The 15,871-nt window shown below is 39.1% G+C and overlaps 2 protein-coding genes across 2 annotated transcripts; one reads left to right on the forward strand and one right to left on the reverse strand.

The window, feature by feature from the left end:
- Positions 1-1,950: 1,950 nt before the first annotated feature.
- Positions 1,951-9,299, forward strand: emp1 (epithelial membrane protein 1). The gene is made up of 5 exons (XM_050044525.1): positions 1,951-2,077; positions 2,881-2,971; positions 4,267-4,369; positions 4,633-4,773; positions 6,919-9,299. The coding sequence occupies exons 2-5, from the start codon at positions 2,897-2,899 to the stop codon at positions 7,077-7,079; spliced, it is 480 nt and encodes a 159-aa protein (XP_049900482.1). The 5' UTR covers positions 1,951-2,077; positions 2,881-2,896; the 3' UTR covers positions 7,080-9,299.
- A 150-nt stretch (positions 9,300-9,449) lies between these two features.
- Positions 9,450-15,862, reverse strand: f8a (coagulation factor VIII associated). The gene is made up of 12 exons (XM_050044524.1): positions 15,765-15,862; positions 15,273-15,319; positions 15,047-15,119; positions 13,150-13,309; positions 12,871-12,939; positions 12,621-12,741; positions 12,431-12,523; positions 12,142-12,206; positions 10,491-10,572; positions 10,308-10,354; positions 9,864-9,919; positions 9,450-9,748 (listed from the first exon to the last, which is right to left on the reverse strand). Exons 1-12 carry the CDS (start codon positions 15,821-15,823, stop codon positions 9,667-9,669), a joined length of 954 nt encoding a protein of 317 aa, XP_049900481.1. The 5' UTR covers positions 15,824-15,862; the 3' UTR covers positions 9,450-9,666.
- Between the last annotated feature and the right edge of the window lie 9 nt (positions 15,863-15,871).

The following is a 15,871-nucleotide window of genomic DNA, read 5'->3' on the forward strand; positions in this document are numbered from 1 at the left end:
CTGCATGTGTCATTAAACCACCTGAAAACACCCAGGATTTGAAAGTCAACACACTCATATATATTCTGGTCTTTTTCCACCATAAGTGTCAGTCTACATATCTCTACAGTCACATTTTAAATCCCAGTGTGCCTTTAAAATATTGAATAATATATCACAGAATGGGACTATTTAGAGCTCATGTAAGGGCACAATAAATGGGCCTATTTATACATGCATGTGTGGAATGAGAACAGAGAGGGGAGAGACAAGTTTTAACATTTTATGACACAGCACATTCACTACATTTTTACTGAGTATGAAACCACTTTATGTGACTTGATATCTGTTCATTTGCAACCTAGTCTGTGCAGTTTATGTATGTTGTGTGTTTTGGATGTCTTATGAATCCTCGGGGAGTATCAGCTTCAACTGTAAAAATGGGTTGTGAAGAACAAACAATTAGACTGCACTCTGTGTGAGGTTTATCACAGGCTCTTCAGTAACTCAACATGGCTTTGGTTTAGAAAACGTCCACATTAGGATTAGTTACGATTTGTGCTCTGATGTTAAAACGCCAGTTTCATGTTTCAACGAGTTTCGGATAGATTGAGCTTTTCCAAAACGATGACATGGGCCAGTCCAGACACCAGTAGAAAATGCCGTTATTTCCTATTTCTGCAAATCCCGGATGTCTTACATTTGTACATTTCATACTTGTCATATCAACATTTCTAAAGTGACACAGTATATGATGGATGCCGTGAAATCTCGTTGAGATGCCTGCTGAGCTGCAGACAATTGCAGACAGCTCTCCAAGACCAACAAATGACAAAACCAGCTGCTTTTTAGCTTCTAAACATAGGTGTTTTTATCGACCCGTCACTGTGTTTCCAGCGAGGATAATGAAATGAAATGCGGTTGTTTTTAACTGAGACATCGCTGCATTTCTAGCAGGGATAATGCCCCAACAAAGGGGTATTGTAGGCTAACACATGATCCTTTCCTAACCAGAACCAAGGGTTTTTGGTGCCCAAATCTAACCACATGCTAACCACAGCATTGCTGAATCATATAAAGACATAAAATTTAACTGTATCTGCTAAAATGTATCATATCCGTGGTGTGCAGAAAGACACAATGCCACAATTACTCTGGCCATTGGGTTGCGTAGGCCATTTCACTGAGGGTGAAGGACTGGGTGGCAGTGATGTAGACAACATTTAGTTTTTTTTTGTGAATGAAAGATTTGAATGTCTCAGTGCCAAAATTGTCCACATCTGGTTGCAGGATTCTGACTGTCATGATATCGAACAGTGAGAACCCTCTGTGGATCCCACCAGGTTCCCTGCACAGCTTCTTGTCCACTTACCACTGATTGTACATGTGTCGCTGTGGTGAGAGCAGAATCAGTGTAGTCACAGTGAATAATCTATCTAAGGCTTTACATTGATTTTAATTTGCATCAACCGCATCTACATGAGCCTATCGTTAATTTCACTTTTCACTTGCTTCAAAACATGTGGCCATCAGAGTGTAACTGCTGTGGGAAAGATGAAGATGCCCCTGGCATATGGGACACTGCTGTCTATTTCACTTTTTAATGTCCCATCTTTGAGAAGTCATTTTATGGGCTTAATGAACCCACAAGTGTTTGAAAGACATGCTTATGTGTCTAAATGTATATTTCGTATTCATAGGGAAAAGTTGTTGGGGCCAGTTTGTTACAAAGATAGGACAGCCAGGTGAGAAATTTCACTAAAATAAACCAGTTAGAAGCAGCCTGTGGGGAAGGTATTTAAAGAATAAAAAGAGGTGTTAAAAATCCATGTAACAATGAATGATTTAGAGGACTAGTCCTTTTTTACGCACCGTTTGGAGTCAAAGGGGACAACCTGAAGCTGTTTGGCTTGTCTGGACATTTCATTGAGAGGAAAAAAAGTAGCCTAACTTTATGGGTGGGGCTTGGTAAGAGGAAAGAGAGGGAATGGAGAGGGAAAACAGAGTGATGTGTGTGCTGTGAATTCAAAGCTGGGTGGGTCTACACTGTTTCACATTCCCAAATAACTCCCGGGGCCGTGCGTTAAAGCACTTACAGGTAACGTTTATCCACGTTGTTTACAGTTTGTTAAGTTATGTTTTACAGACCATATGCTGTGAAATGCTTTAACGCATGATTTGTGACTTTTTGTTGTGTAGAGTCCAGAAAAGTTAACTTGAGATTTTCAGCAGCGCGTTGAAGAGTAGTGCGGATGTGACTGAGCGCAAAAAAGTTTTTAAAGGACACGCGGCTCCAAACTGTGTATATGAACGCAGAGTTTAACAGTCTGCAGTGTTTATATTTGGGTATATAAGTTAGAGGTGTGTTTATCATTGTTTTCCGTCGTCGTATTCTCGCGCTCTTTTCATATTTGTTGACTATAGTACAGGGCCTGTGTGTGTAACGGAGCGGCACCCATTTGGGAATGCCCTAACACCGTCTAAACAAATGCGCCTTTCTTGTCGACGGAAACAGACCAAAGCCGTGAAAATGAGTCGTTCAGCAAACGCAGACGTGTTTCTGGGCGCTGCAAATGGATGATAATTTATCTGAGCTGTCATATTATGGAAGATACGTGTTTAAGAAAACAATTTAAGATGTGAAACCATTAGTTATGTGTGACAGCAGATGTGCGTTATTCAAAACTGTGTCCGTCTGCGAGGCTTCTGGGGCGAGTTTGGGCTTGCATGCAACGGCTCTCCTCTGTCACTATTGTTTTTTTCTGTCTGTTTGAGTAACAGTATTAATTTGGGACAGCTGTGTGAACTGATGCTTCCTCATGTAGACGACCAGCCTGTATTACTGGAGTCCGCGCGTGGAAACAAAAATGATATGCATCCTTCCGCCTTTCCTCTTATCAGTTTTCAGAAGGCCACGATGTTGATGCTGGCTGGAATCGTTGTTCTGCACATCACCACCATCATCCTGCTGCTGGTGACCACCATTGATAATGTAGGTGGATTATTATTATTATTATTATTCTTTTTTGTTTTCCCATGTAACACACTGCCTGGTGCTCAGAGGAGGAACAAAAAACAAAAGGTTTTATATGAGCCAATAAATGCCCACCACAAGACTCTTAAAGCCCATACATACAGGGGCGTAACACCAAATTCTGGACCCTGTGCATAAGCAGTCTCTGTGGCCCCCACCCCCCTCTTGAGCCATGTCTCTTTTGCGCTCACCTTTTTAATGTATTTATTTATTCATTTTTACAAATAATTGATCATTTAATACCACATGTAGGTACCCTAAAAAAAATCAGTGATATGTGCTGAAGTCGGCACAGTTAAAAATCTCACTTTGCTCAACAAGATACTTCTACTATGGTTTAATGAGGTATGCTTAAGAGAACAGTATGTATTTATTATTGATACCAAGGTATTATTCTCAAGGTAGAAGACTAAGTGAAAAAGACAGTACCATGTTCATTTTCTAACCCCTATATTGAGAAAATTATAGCACTGGCTTTGGGCTAGCTTAAAAACTGAGCCTTCAAAAGACAGTAATGTAAATACCCAAGAGTCGAATGATATAGCCTACATGTTTTTGTCGCCCACATTGTTGTAAATGTACAGACACTCACTAGCTTTTATATAAGATTTAAAAAACAAACAGCCAACTTAATAAGACGTCACATAACAGGGTGTCTGCAGGTCCTTAAAGTCTTACAGTGTCTTAAATTCTTAAATATTTTGCCTTTAAGTCATTTAAAAGTCTTAAAAGTGAATTTCTGAGACCTTAATTATCGCAAACATGATCTAATTCCGTGTATACGTCTTTTTGTCTAAATGAGTCAAGCTCTTCTATGTGAAATTCCACGTTTTTGATGTTACGAACCTTTAAACCTACCACTGAACCCATTTTTACTTCTGCTTGCACTTACCTTTAGACAGAATTTAGATTAGCCTAACTGTCCATAATAACCACATTCATTCATAACACCTCCCTCTGCATAGAACCACAATTTTTATATAAACTATTTACCTTTATATTTACCTCCACTGGTGGAGTAAGAGGATGATTTAATCAAAAGATCTGTGAACTATCATGAAACTGTCCTTTAAAAAGCATTAAACTTAAGTTTCTGATACCTGTAGACAGCCTGTATAATGGGACACTTAATAGTACAAATTTAAACATTTGCTAACTTGTAGTAAATATTTAATTACTTGTGATGTAACTATTGTATGTGCCTGGGCATTCTTGATATCTGTGTTTATTCTCATCATCCTGTGTGTCTTCAGGCCTGGTGGGTCACTAATACAGTGTCAACTGACCTGTGGGGCAGGTGGGAGTTGATGGGCTCAGCCTGGCATTACACCAACCTGAAAGAAGGTTACCCAGATGGTAAAGTCTGTATACATTAATTTTATCTAAGATGCAGAAACAGAAAGAAGCTGGTTAGGTGGATTGTAACTGATCAGAAAATGTCTGTATATGTCCACAATATGTTCATAAATTATCAGTAATTATTTTCTGAATGTTAGTAGTATAACTAGAGCAGTTAGAATGCAGATATAATTGTGTTTCAAGGTGAACACTGCCTTGTATTTGTGTTGTTGAGGATCCTTCACTGACTGTGTGTCTGCTTTGTCGTCCTGCTGCTGCAGAATATCTCCAGGCGGTGCAGGCCACCTCAGTGCTGGCCTGTATTTTTACCATTCTGGCCTTGTTTGTGTTTGTGGCTCAGCTGTTCACCCTGCCCAAGGGCCAGAGGTTCACCTTCACCGGCGTTTTACAGCTAATCGCCTGTAAGTAACCCAGAGTCAAAAGTCTGACCTGCAGCTGCTGAAATATTGATTTACTTTCTTGCTTCCTGTAGCTGAGATTCTTACTGCTCTATAGAGGATGTGTGCTGAGTAACTCTAAAAGTGTTTTTTATACTTGTATTTCTTTGTAACTGTAGATAATTTTATTTGATAGGACTGAGCGTCAAACACTTAGCTTCAAACAGTACAACATATTAAAATGCATCAATTTCTCTCAGAGGAGGTGAGGAAGAGTGGAGCAAAAACAAAAAGTCAAGATGTATTATTATTATGAAAGCAACTGTGTGTTACAAGTAAATTAAAATTAAAAATGCTGCTTAAGTAAAAGTACGTGAGAAGAGCAGAGTCGCAGCATGTTCAGATAGTGCACAGTGATTTTCATTGCAGTCCAGGTCTGAGAGTCTGCAAGTTTAAACTACCATAAAAACTCCATCAGCTGAGTTGACCTGTTAATCTGCAGAGTCTCAGACCTCAGGGACACATGATTGAAAGTCACTGCAGTGAAGTATAACTGTTGGCGTGTTTGGATTCATCTTCTCAAACTTCAGCCTTCCTGTCTCTAATGTCACCCTGAGATGGTATTTTCAAAACACTCAAATGTGGCTGAAACCAAATTATATATTTTGAGGTGAGAGACTGTTTGTATAACAGGGGCAGAGAAATGAGTGCTCAAAAATCTGTGAAGTTATTGTCTGGAAGGTTTTTTGCACATTAACTAATACAGACTGCAACTCACTATTGTTTTAATCTAATGATCATATTCTTGATTAATTGATAAGTTGTTTTTCCAATAAAATGTCAGGAAATAGTGAAATGGTGTTTCCCAAAGCCTGAGGTGACATTCTCAAATGTCTGACTGTCCACAACCCAAAGATATTCAGTTTACTGTCATAGAGGAGCAAAGAAGCTACCAAATATTTACATTCAAGAATCTGGAATCAGACAATTTTGTCTTTCTCTCTTAAGAAATTACTCAAATCGATGGGTGGCTATTATCTTATTACATCACAGCAAGGGTTCCTGGTTCGAACCCAGGGTGGGGAAGTCCTTCTCCCCATGTCAGCGTGGGTTTTCTCAGGGTACTCAAGCTTCCTCCCACAGTCCAAATACATGCAGGTTAATGGTGACTCTAAATTGGCCGTAGGTGTTCATGATGAGCGGCTACAGAAAATGAATGCATGAAAGGATTAATCAGTTATCAAAGTAGTTGGTAATGATTGAATGAATGAATGAATGAATGAATGAATGAATGAAAGGATTAATCAGTTATCAAAGTAGTTGGTAATGATTGAATGAATGAATGAATGAAAGGATTAATCAGTTATCAAAGTAGTTGGTAATGAATGAATGAAAGGATTACTCAATTATCAAAGTAGTTGGTAATGAATGAATGAAAGGATTAATCAATTATCAAAGTAGCTGGTAATGAATGAATGAAAGGATTACTCAATTATCAAAGTAGCTGGTGATTAATTGTTGTTGACAACTAATTGATTAATCATTGCAGCTCTAGCTGCAACTAACAATTTCATCATGGACAAAATGAATTTCTTCATTTTACTCATAAAAGAAAAAAACAGTACATGTTTTGATTTCATGAACTGGGACAGGGATTTTTTTTTAATTTTTGCTTTCGATCTACTAATATATCATTTATTATTATTCACTAGAGTATTCAAAACCAAGCGGTAAAGTCATATTCATAACCCTGAACCATGTACAGTCCATTATCTTATAATAAGAAATGATCTCATGCTGTGCCAGATTTTGGTAAAACCGAACGTATTCATGTCGACAGAAGGTCTGTCAGCTACACTAATTTCTGTGTCACATGAATACAATTAACTAAAGAGGGTCAATTATGGATTATCTTTGGCACTGCTACTGGTACATAAAAAAACTTATAGAATTAATAAGTAATGGGATTTTAACATGTGTTGTCATGACTTTATATGATTGGGAAATCAGCAAGGTGAAACTATCATGATTCTCATTTCATTGTGATTGCAATGGAACTGTCTGCTACACTGTCCTTGTTCATGAGCCTTATCTCATAATAGAAAAAGTAATTACTTCTTAATTGCCTTGTCTGGGTGTGTGACAAAATTCCCCTTTCCTCTCCTGCAGGCCTGTGTATAATGATAGCAGCTTCCATCTACACGGCCGAGCTTCACACCAGTGACAAGGAGGGAGGGTACGGACACTCCTATGTCCTGGCCTGGATCTCTTTTGTCCTCACCTTCATCTTAGCGATCACCTACCTCGTCCTACGGAAGAAGAGCGAGTGAGAGGATAAAAGGAATGAGGGCAGGCCTGGGATCATATTGCCAGTTTGAATTTGGGAAATTAAAGAATAGGATTTGTTTCAAAAATTGGAGAAAAAAAAAACTTAACATTGTTGATCTACGTCTGTAGCGGGGAAGATGGGGAGGGGGGAGTTAATGTTGAATTGCTTACAAGAGCCATTTGTTTATATTTTGATTATTATAAATTGAAATGAAACTCGTGCTTACAATACATGAAGGGCTGAACTTGACCATTTTGCTTCTTAGATGTCTATATGATTAGAAGAGAGAGGAGGGCAGGGCAATGTTTTATCCATGAGTAGGACAGTGTGGGCTACAACTTGATGGTTGTGGTTAGGAGGGCGCAACCTTTACAAGTGCTTATTTCATAGCAGTATAACCATGAAGTAGTTAATAAATCAATTGTTTTTTGATAGGTAGTTACATGTAGTTTGGGAGAACTGTCCATATCCATTAGTTCTGTACAGGAGTAGTTTGACATTTTGAGAAATAGAGTTAGGTTCATGAGAGGACAGATGCCAGTCTTACATCTGTATGATAAGTATGAAGCTACTGCCAGCAGCTGGCAGCTAAAAACCAAAGGGCAAAAATGACGAGTTGCAGTTTCAGGCAACTATTGGCCGAGTGGTGATTTAAAGATGTAGTGCGCAGGATCTAGGGGTGAGGTTGCAACATTTCAACCAGCTGAAGCGAAAATGCAAATGGCTCCATCTAGAGTGAATGTTTGGTTTGTCTATTCTGGGCTACTGTAGAGACAACATGGCAGACTCATACCCCTTATCCACCAACATGGAACCAGTTCTGTTCAGGTTCCCGAACCTAATTTTGAACTGTTCAGAGCTCTTCAGCCAAAAATAAACTGGTTCAGAACCTGAGGAGTTGGTTCTCAGCTTGAACTGAAAAATAGTGAGTTTTCCTTGACCTGAAGTGCTAACCGTGATGACATCAGAGGGTGTGTCATATTCTACAGGTTGGAAAGAGGATTAAGAAGGCAACAATGGAAAAGTCGAGTAAGAAATCATCGGGAATAACAGAGCAAAAGCTTGCAGATAATCAATGTAATATGCAATTTTGCGACTCTTAACTTCCGTTGCGCATTGTGCAACGACCTCCATTGATGACATCCTTGATTACAATTCTGGTGGAAACGTGGGCTGGTTTGGTAGATAACACTGAGGCTTAAAGAATCCTGAACACATCCAGTTCAAGAACCAGAGTTAATTTGGTGGAACAGGGGTATCACTGGAAGTGGCCCTGCTCTGTGTGTTAACATAAAGGGCTCATTCTAGGTTTAGGATAAACGATTCTTAGTTTGAGGTGATAATAAACTAATGAAAACATAGTTCTGAAAATTATGATGCATTTATGCCAAAATATCCCCCTGAATCCTCGACACTGGACCTTTAAAGAAAAGGAGAGGTTTGTGAGCTGTAGAGGTGCTGGTTTATGATAACAGCAAGGCTAGCTGTTTCCCAGTTTGCAGTCTTTGGTTCAAGCTAAGCTAACCAGCAGCTGAAGGTAGCTTCGTGTTTACCGTACAGACATGAGAGTGGTATTAATCCTCCCCCTATCTGCAAGAAAGAGATTATTATTTCCAAAATGTCAAACTATTTCTTTAAGATTATAACAAACTGAACGTGTGGGAGGAGGAAAGTGCAAGAAAAAGCCCTTTTGAGATTTACTCGTTAAAAATACTCTGTGAGATCAAAGAACTTCTCATCCTGTATAATCCCGCTGTGAGGCTGACAGTTACTACTGCAGGTTTCCAGAGTGGAGGAGTGAAAAAATACTGTATCTGTGAAGGTACGGCATGTTGGCAAAACTAAAACATTCCTGTTGCAGTACTTGAACAATCAGGAGAGACAAGCCTTAATATACAAGTAGTTTTAATCATGTATCCTCATTTTACAACTGAAGTATAGTGTATCCTTTTTTAATCTATGTACATTTTAACCTTTATATTTTTGTAACATTTTGTATTGAGTGTTGTTTTTTTAGCCATGTTTGATTTTGTCTGTAGTTGGCTGCTATCATAAGAAAAGTACATGCAGTGTGTACAAGTGAACATATAGTGAACCAGGGATGGAGGACAATGGTGTTTCATTTCACCATAAATCAAAACTATGCAATAGAAGGTTTTCTTTGTAATTACATTGGAATTTAAGCCATATCATTTATTAATAAAACAAATTGTAACACAAAGCGTTCACGTTTCATCTATTAAACTGATGTTAATACAACTAAAGTCACTGTTACATGATAAATATGAATTGGTCCAGTTATGTAGCATTCACTGAAGAGCACACATGATTTAAGTTAGCATCCTGACAAAAAAGGACAACACACAGAACTAGAAAATACTTTTTTACTATTATTACTTTACTATTTTTAAATCGGTGTGACTTCACTTAATAAGGACAAAGTTTCATATTGCGAGCATTTCTCTGAGTCCAAGTTACAACATTGAGACAGCACGTCTTGAGGCCTTACAACAGACCCAGTCAGAAACAGGAATGTTCCATTATATAAAGTATCGTTCCCAGAGGAAGTGAGTAAAAACTTGACTGAACTAAATGCCTTGGCCAGACGGCGTGATGCGCTCCTGAACCACCAGGTGGAGAAGATGATTCTGCTCTGCAGTCAGAAACGGCCTGAGGGGAGAAAAACACAAACACATAATCAATATGGAAAATTAAGACTGAGAAGCAATAAAAATGCTGCTCAATCCCCATCGCATGACGGAAATGAAGACTTTTGAATGCTCACCATAGCTCAGTCTGAAGAGACTTGAGGGACTCTGTGTCTTTCTCCTGACACGCCATCTGCAAAACAGATTTGCTGTTATACGCGGCACAAATAAAACCATAACTGCAGATTCAGATGACCTTGACATTCACAGAGTTTTGTCAATGTTTATGCTCATTTATTACTCTTGTGGAGAGAGTCTGTTCATGCACAACAAGTTGCATTAAAGAATCTGTTATTGAAGTTATGAATAAACATCAATCAGGAACTGTGAATGTTGATTGCCCCGTATTAGAAGACACTGACACCACTGCAAATGTTTAATATAGGGGGAAAAAAACATTCCATTGTCACAGGAAGACGAACCCAAGCACATTTATCTCTACCATCATTTTTTTCCTGTATGAGGCAAGAAGGATACGGAAATCCTGTGAACTGTACAAGTATGTGGATGATGAAACTCACCACTACGGACTGCAGGAGCAGGAAAACATTCTCAGGCAGGAAGGTCACTGAAGGAGAGGACAAGAGCCGTGTTTACACCACTTCAAATAAAAGTCACTCAGAGGATTCATGATCTGCATTCCCAATGAAAAGACAACGTATATATAATTCAGAGATAATAGAAAAATATTGAGATGCTTTTACCTTGGCTGTGAGGGTCAAAAGATTCCCATGCGTATCTCTCCAGAGTCTGAGCATGTTCTGGCAACAGCTTCTGTGGCGGGGGCTGGACAGGAAAACCAATGTTGAACCATTAAACCACTGCTGCACCAATAAGTAATGTAGAGAGTGTGGGAATAGTAATCAATACTGTGATACACTATGAGTACTCTTGGCATCAGTAAAGCAAGGTTTTCTGTCGCCCTGCTGATGTGGAGGTGGTTCCTTCTTTGAATGCTACAAATGGAACTTGTGTTTTCTGGCAGTTCACCCTTTGGCCAGTTGATGGCTGTTTGACACTCAAGTATTGGCAGGTGTTCAACTTGCTGTGTATCTGTGGTAAAAAATACTTTGCACAGGGTACACAGTGTTCATACAACTACCTATAAAACTTTGTCCAAAAGTGAAGTGGAAAACACAGAACGTGTTTGATTCAAACTTTCTATAACACGATTCTGACTTATTGAATCTGTATTTTTCCACTTCAGTTACAGATATTGATTTAGATGTTTTTCTTGCATTGTCTTGGGTTTTATAACCCTTTTTCCAGAAAAGTTGAGAAGCTGCGAAAAACGTCAACAAAAGGAGAATGCTAATCATTTTCAACATTTTTGATTGCATACAGTACAAAGACAAGATATATTATGTTCAAACTGATCAACTTTGTCTCTTGTAAATATACACTCATTCTTTTGGAGTTTGATACCAGTAACATGTTTCAAAAGAGTTGGGACAGGGGCAACAAAAGACTGGGAAAGTTGTGAAATTTTCCGAAAACACCCGGGACATTTCAGAGGTAAACACGTTAATGGGTAACATTGGCGATTGTATCATGATTGGATATGAAAGAGGCATTCAGAAAGGCTCAGTTGTTTACAAGCAGGGACGGCGATATGTTCATGACTTTCTAAAGAACTGCGTGGGCAAACAGTCCAACAGTTTAAGAATGTGCCTCAATGCAATTGCGGAAAAAAAAGAAAAAGATTTTACCATCTACAATCCATAATATCATCAAAAGTTTCAGAGAATCTGGAGAAATCTCTGCACGTCAGAGGCAAGGCTGAATGAACGCTGAAAAGTACATTCAAGTTTTGGAGCAACAAATAGTGCCACACAGACGATGTCTTTGGACGTTCCTGCTGATTCCAGCGACACAATGCCAAGCTACATTCTGCATGTGTTTAACAGTGTCTTTTCATGATAAAACAGTGCAGGTACTAGACTGGCCTGCCTGCAATTCGGACCCGTCTCCCATTGAACATGTGTGAAGCGCAAAATACGACAACCGAAACTGGACTGAATGGGAAAGAGTTTCACTTTAAAAATGTCAACAATTAGTGTTCTCAGTTACCAAACAGTACTGAGTGTGGAAAGAAAAGATGATGTAACACAGAGCTAAACATGCCGCTCTCCTAGCTTTTTGGGAACATGTGCAGGCATCAAATTCAGAATGAGTGTTTATTTACAAAAAACAGAGTTGGTCAGTTCGAACATTAAATATCTCGTCTTTGTCCTGTATTCAATTGAATATATGTTGACATGGATTGAAAATAATTGCATTCTTTTCATATTTACATCTTACACAGCATCCCAGCTCTTCTGGACGTGAGGCTGTATATAAAATCAACGTGCTTACCTCAAGCAGCATCAGCAGTAGTACTCTGGAGATCTCACATTTTGCCACAATGTCCAGAAATGCACCTTTTTTCCCACCAGAAAAATGAAGATACAGAAAAGAAATGAAGATAAAATTCAATCCTGGTTTCTTTTTCTTCTGTTCTCAGCATTAAAATGTTTTTATGCCTACATTTTGTTTTTGTTTTTTTTTGGACATATTGTAATCAGCCTCAATTTAGAAAATTGTGTGACTGTGGACTGATTCATACATAACATTATTTCAAACAGGTAGTGTCTGTAGGCCTCACCAACAGGGGTGCTGATGCCTGGAAGCTGCAGTCCTCTCTCGTGACACATCAGCTGCATCTCTGTGAACACTGACAGAGCACCATCATAGTCACCTGCAAAGACAAAAGAGACATGCAAGCTTCAAATCATTTACGGATATAAAACACACATTATCTACATATTGGGTGCAAATGGACAGACTGAACTCACGGGTGAGAATTTTACACGTGGCCATCTCGCCCATTGACAGCAGAGCTTCAATTGGCGTCTGTGTCTGCAACTCTGCAGCCCTCTGGTAATGAACAATAGCCTCTCCTGGTCTGTTCATCTCCTATCGAAACCAGAGGAGGAGCTGAGATTAACATGTCATTTGGATAACAGTATATCAAGTTAAAATCAAAGCAAAGATCAAGATAATTTATCTGTTAGGACAGCTTGAAGCTCTGATCCAAAGTTTTACCTTGAGCGCGTTGCCAAGTTCTAGACACAGGCTGGCTGCCATCACAGGCTGGTTCATCTCAATGTGCACCTGCAAGCCATTTGTACATCAGCATTATCTGATGGTCTCAATAGAAATGTGGAAACAATACAGAAATCTACTCCAAATTCTATTCTGCAAAACCTTAATCTGCAAAAATATTGCATGACTTAATTCACATGAAATGCACTACTAGTTTAAATTTCCAGATAATATTAGAGCTGTTAATTCAAGCACTAAAAAACAGAAATCCTAATGTACCTTGATGGCAAAACTGTAACAGTTGAGTGCAGCCTGAAGGTGCTCATCAAAGCCCGGGGCCTGCAGCGCCCTATTCTCCTTCTCAGATGATAGAAAGAGGCGGGCGGCGTCAGTTAACGCCAGAGCCTCTCCAGGTGCGTTAAAAAGAGTCTGCTCGCACCTGCAGTCAAGACATTCAGACTGTGTAACTAAGACAGATGCACCATTGAACACATCAACAGTTAAAATGTCATTACTTTGAATGATACCGGCTCCCACTGGGGCAATCACCATCATCTCTGATGCCCTGTGGTGGTTTATTGTATGAGACATGGATAACTAAAGAGGAGTCATCACTCACTGGACTGTACATTTATGAGACCATCTGACCAAGTGATTTATAAATCCTTAACATGAACCACTCTATTTAAACCAATCAGTGTTTATTGGGTTGAAAATATAGCAGCAACAAACAAAACAGACCATAAAGAACAAACATGGTATGATGTGCCTGACGTGGGTGGAGAACTGACAAATGACTTAATTAATGCACAGGTAATGTAGTGCATTTCTGATGACTTTGTTCAAGCCCTAAAGTGTGATGAACACGGTTTAAAAAAAGCCATTACTTGAGAAAGTACAGTACCTGAACATTACACCCATATGTGACTGCTGAACATCTCATTCCAAAGACAAGGGCATTAATACATTTCTACTGCCTCCCCTCCTCTGGGAACGCATTACACAAAACTGCGCCTTTTCAGAGACGAGAACATTAATGAGGTTGGCCAGTGATGTTGCGTGATAAGGTCTGGTTCACGGTTGGAATGTCTCAGAGATGTTGGATGGGGTTGAGGACAGCGCTTTGTGCCAGACAGTAAAGCTTTTCCTTTAAAGCTTGGGAAAACCATTTCTTTATGGGCCTTGCTTGAGGGCAAACACAGAAAAGGGTCTTTCCCACATTGCTGCCACAAAATTGGAATCAGGCTACTATGTAAAGCTTATTGTATGTTGTAGCATAAACATTTCCCTTAGTTGCAGCTAAGGGGTCGAGCCCAGACACTGAAAAAGCTGCACAAAAGTTTGTGGATAAAGGTGGCCATGGAATATATATTGTATTGTGTTAGACACTGGGATGGTTCAGGTTACTAGGGTGCATAAGGTATAAATCCAGTGGTGGAATGTAACTAAGTACATTTGCTCAAGTACTGTACACAAGTACAAAATCAAAGTACTTGTACTTTACTAAAGGTTTTACATTTTTTGTAACCTTATACGTCCACTCTACTACATCTCACAGGTAAACATTGTACTTTTCACTCCACTACATTTGTCCGACAGCTTTAGCTACTTTTCAGATTACAAATTTTCATCCCCTAACTGTCAAGTGAAAAACACATATCTCCTGGTGAGATAAACTGAGGGATGAATGTGTGCAGAAAATTCTCCTACTCCTTAAGCTAAATAAACTTTTTAAAAACCCTTTTGGATCAGCTGGAAAATGTATCGTCACAAAGCTGTTCTTTTGGGCTCATTAAAAGTTGACTTTTTTTTTTAGAGATAAGTAGTTCTCACAAGACAGCCATGCTACAAACATGATGGAATATGATGCATAGCTGTGGATTAAACTACCCCACAGTATATAAAGAAATTAAAATTAGCAAACCTAAACATCTACAGCAGTAAAATGCAAAACATATTTTAAGGCAGCACTAATATTAACCCAAAAACTTCATGTATAATTGTTATAACACTGACAGAGAAGATTTTACTGCACAAATACTTTTCCTTTACATACAGTACATATTGCTGATACATACTTAAGTAAGGTTTTAAAGAGTTAAAGACTTATAGTAGAGTATTTTAACAGTGTGGTTTTAGTATGTTTCCTTTCATCACTGTTTAAGAGTCCACTCACCTGGCCATGGCCAGGTTACAGAAGGCAGCATACTGGAGGCAGTCCTGCTGCTTCAGCTCTTTGGCTAACTGACCTAAAACAAGGAAATACATGTGAGTCAGACTTAAAAGAAACAGTTTAATGACATGTGTTCTCTATAACATGGAGGATACTGAGGACAAAGGCTGGAGGAGGTGTTTAACAGTGAGGGTAGCGTCAGGTTGAGCAGAGAGAGACTGGTACTTACCAAACTGCTCACTCGCCTCTGCTACATTGGGCTTCCGTAGAAAACGTCTGCGACAAGGAAAGACAAGCCTTTCAGTTTTCTAAAACATCACAATTAACGCTAGCTAGTTGGCAAGCCACAGTGAACACACTTCAATTAACTGTTCAGATGCTAAACACAAGAATGGATGCACTAGTGTTAGCGACTGAAGCAAGCTAAATTACACGTTAGCTGTAACACATCACTAACTACTTTAATGAACCTGAACTATACAAATAAAATCTACCATTATGATATCTGCATTACTACATTACATGCACAAAAAGGTACGGTATGTTAATGATTGTCATGTGACAATGACAGTAATGTCAGTGACGGAAGCTAGCTGTTAGCTTAGCCTAGCATAATAGCTCTAGCTGTATAACTTATCGGTACATTTTTGTCAAGTGACGTAACGCTAACCCTGACAATCAGTCCTGTTTCCATGTGAACCAATACAACGCATCGCCTTACTTTTTCAGTTTATTTGACACAGCGCGGTATCTCGCCAGAAAATCACCCTCTGCAGCCATGATCAGTGCTAATGAATACAACAAACCGAAGCAGGAAGTCCAGATGAC

This window comes from Epinephelus moara, chromosome 5 (genome assembly GCF_006386435.1).
Source record: "Epinephelus moara isolate mb chromosome 5, YSFRI_EMoa_1.0, whole genome shotgun sequence".
NCBI lineage: Eukaryota > Metazoa > Chordata > Actinopteri > Perciformes > Serranidae > Epinephelus > Epinephelus moara.

Coding starts and splice junctions, on each gene's coding strand:
- f8a (XM_050044524.1), bottom strand. CDS start 15,823: ATGGCTGCAGAGGGTGATTTTCTGGCGAGATACCGCGCTGTGTCAAAT. Junction 12,940..13,149: donor GTTACAGTTTTGCCATCAAG/GTACATTAGGAT, acceptor AATGGCTTGCAG/GTGCACATTGAGATGAACCA. Junction 10,355..10,490: donor TTTTGACCCTCACAGCCAAG/GTAAAAGCATCT, acceptor CCTCTCCTTCAG/TGACCTTCCTGCCTGAGAAT.
- emp1 (XM_050044525.1), top strand. CDS start 2,897: ATGTTGATGCTGGCTGGAATCGTTGTTCTGCACATCACCACCATCATC. Junction 4,370..4,632: donor GAAAGAAGGTTACCCAGATG/GTAAAGTCTGTA, acceptor CTGCTGCTGCAG/AATATCTCCAGGCGGTGCAG. Junction 4,774..6,918: donor CGTTTTACAGCTAATCGCCT/GTAAGTAACCCA, acceptor CCTCTCCTGCAG/GCCTGTGTATAATGATAGCA.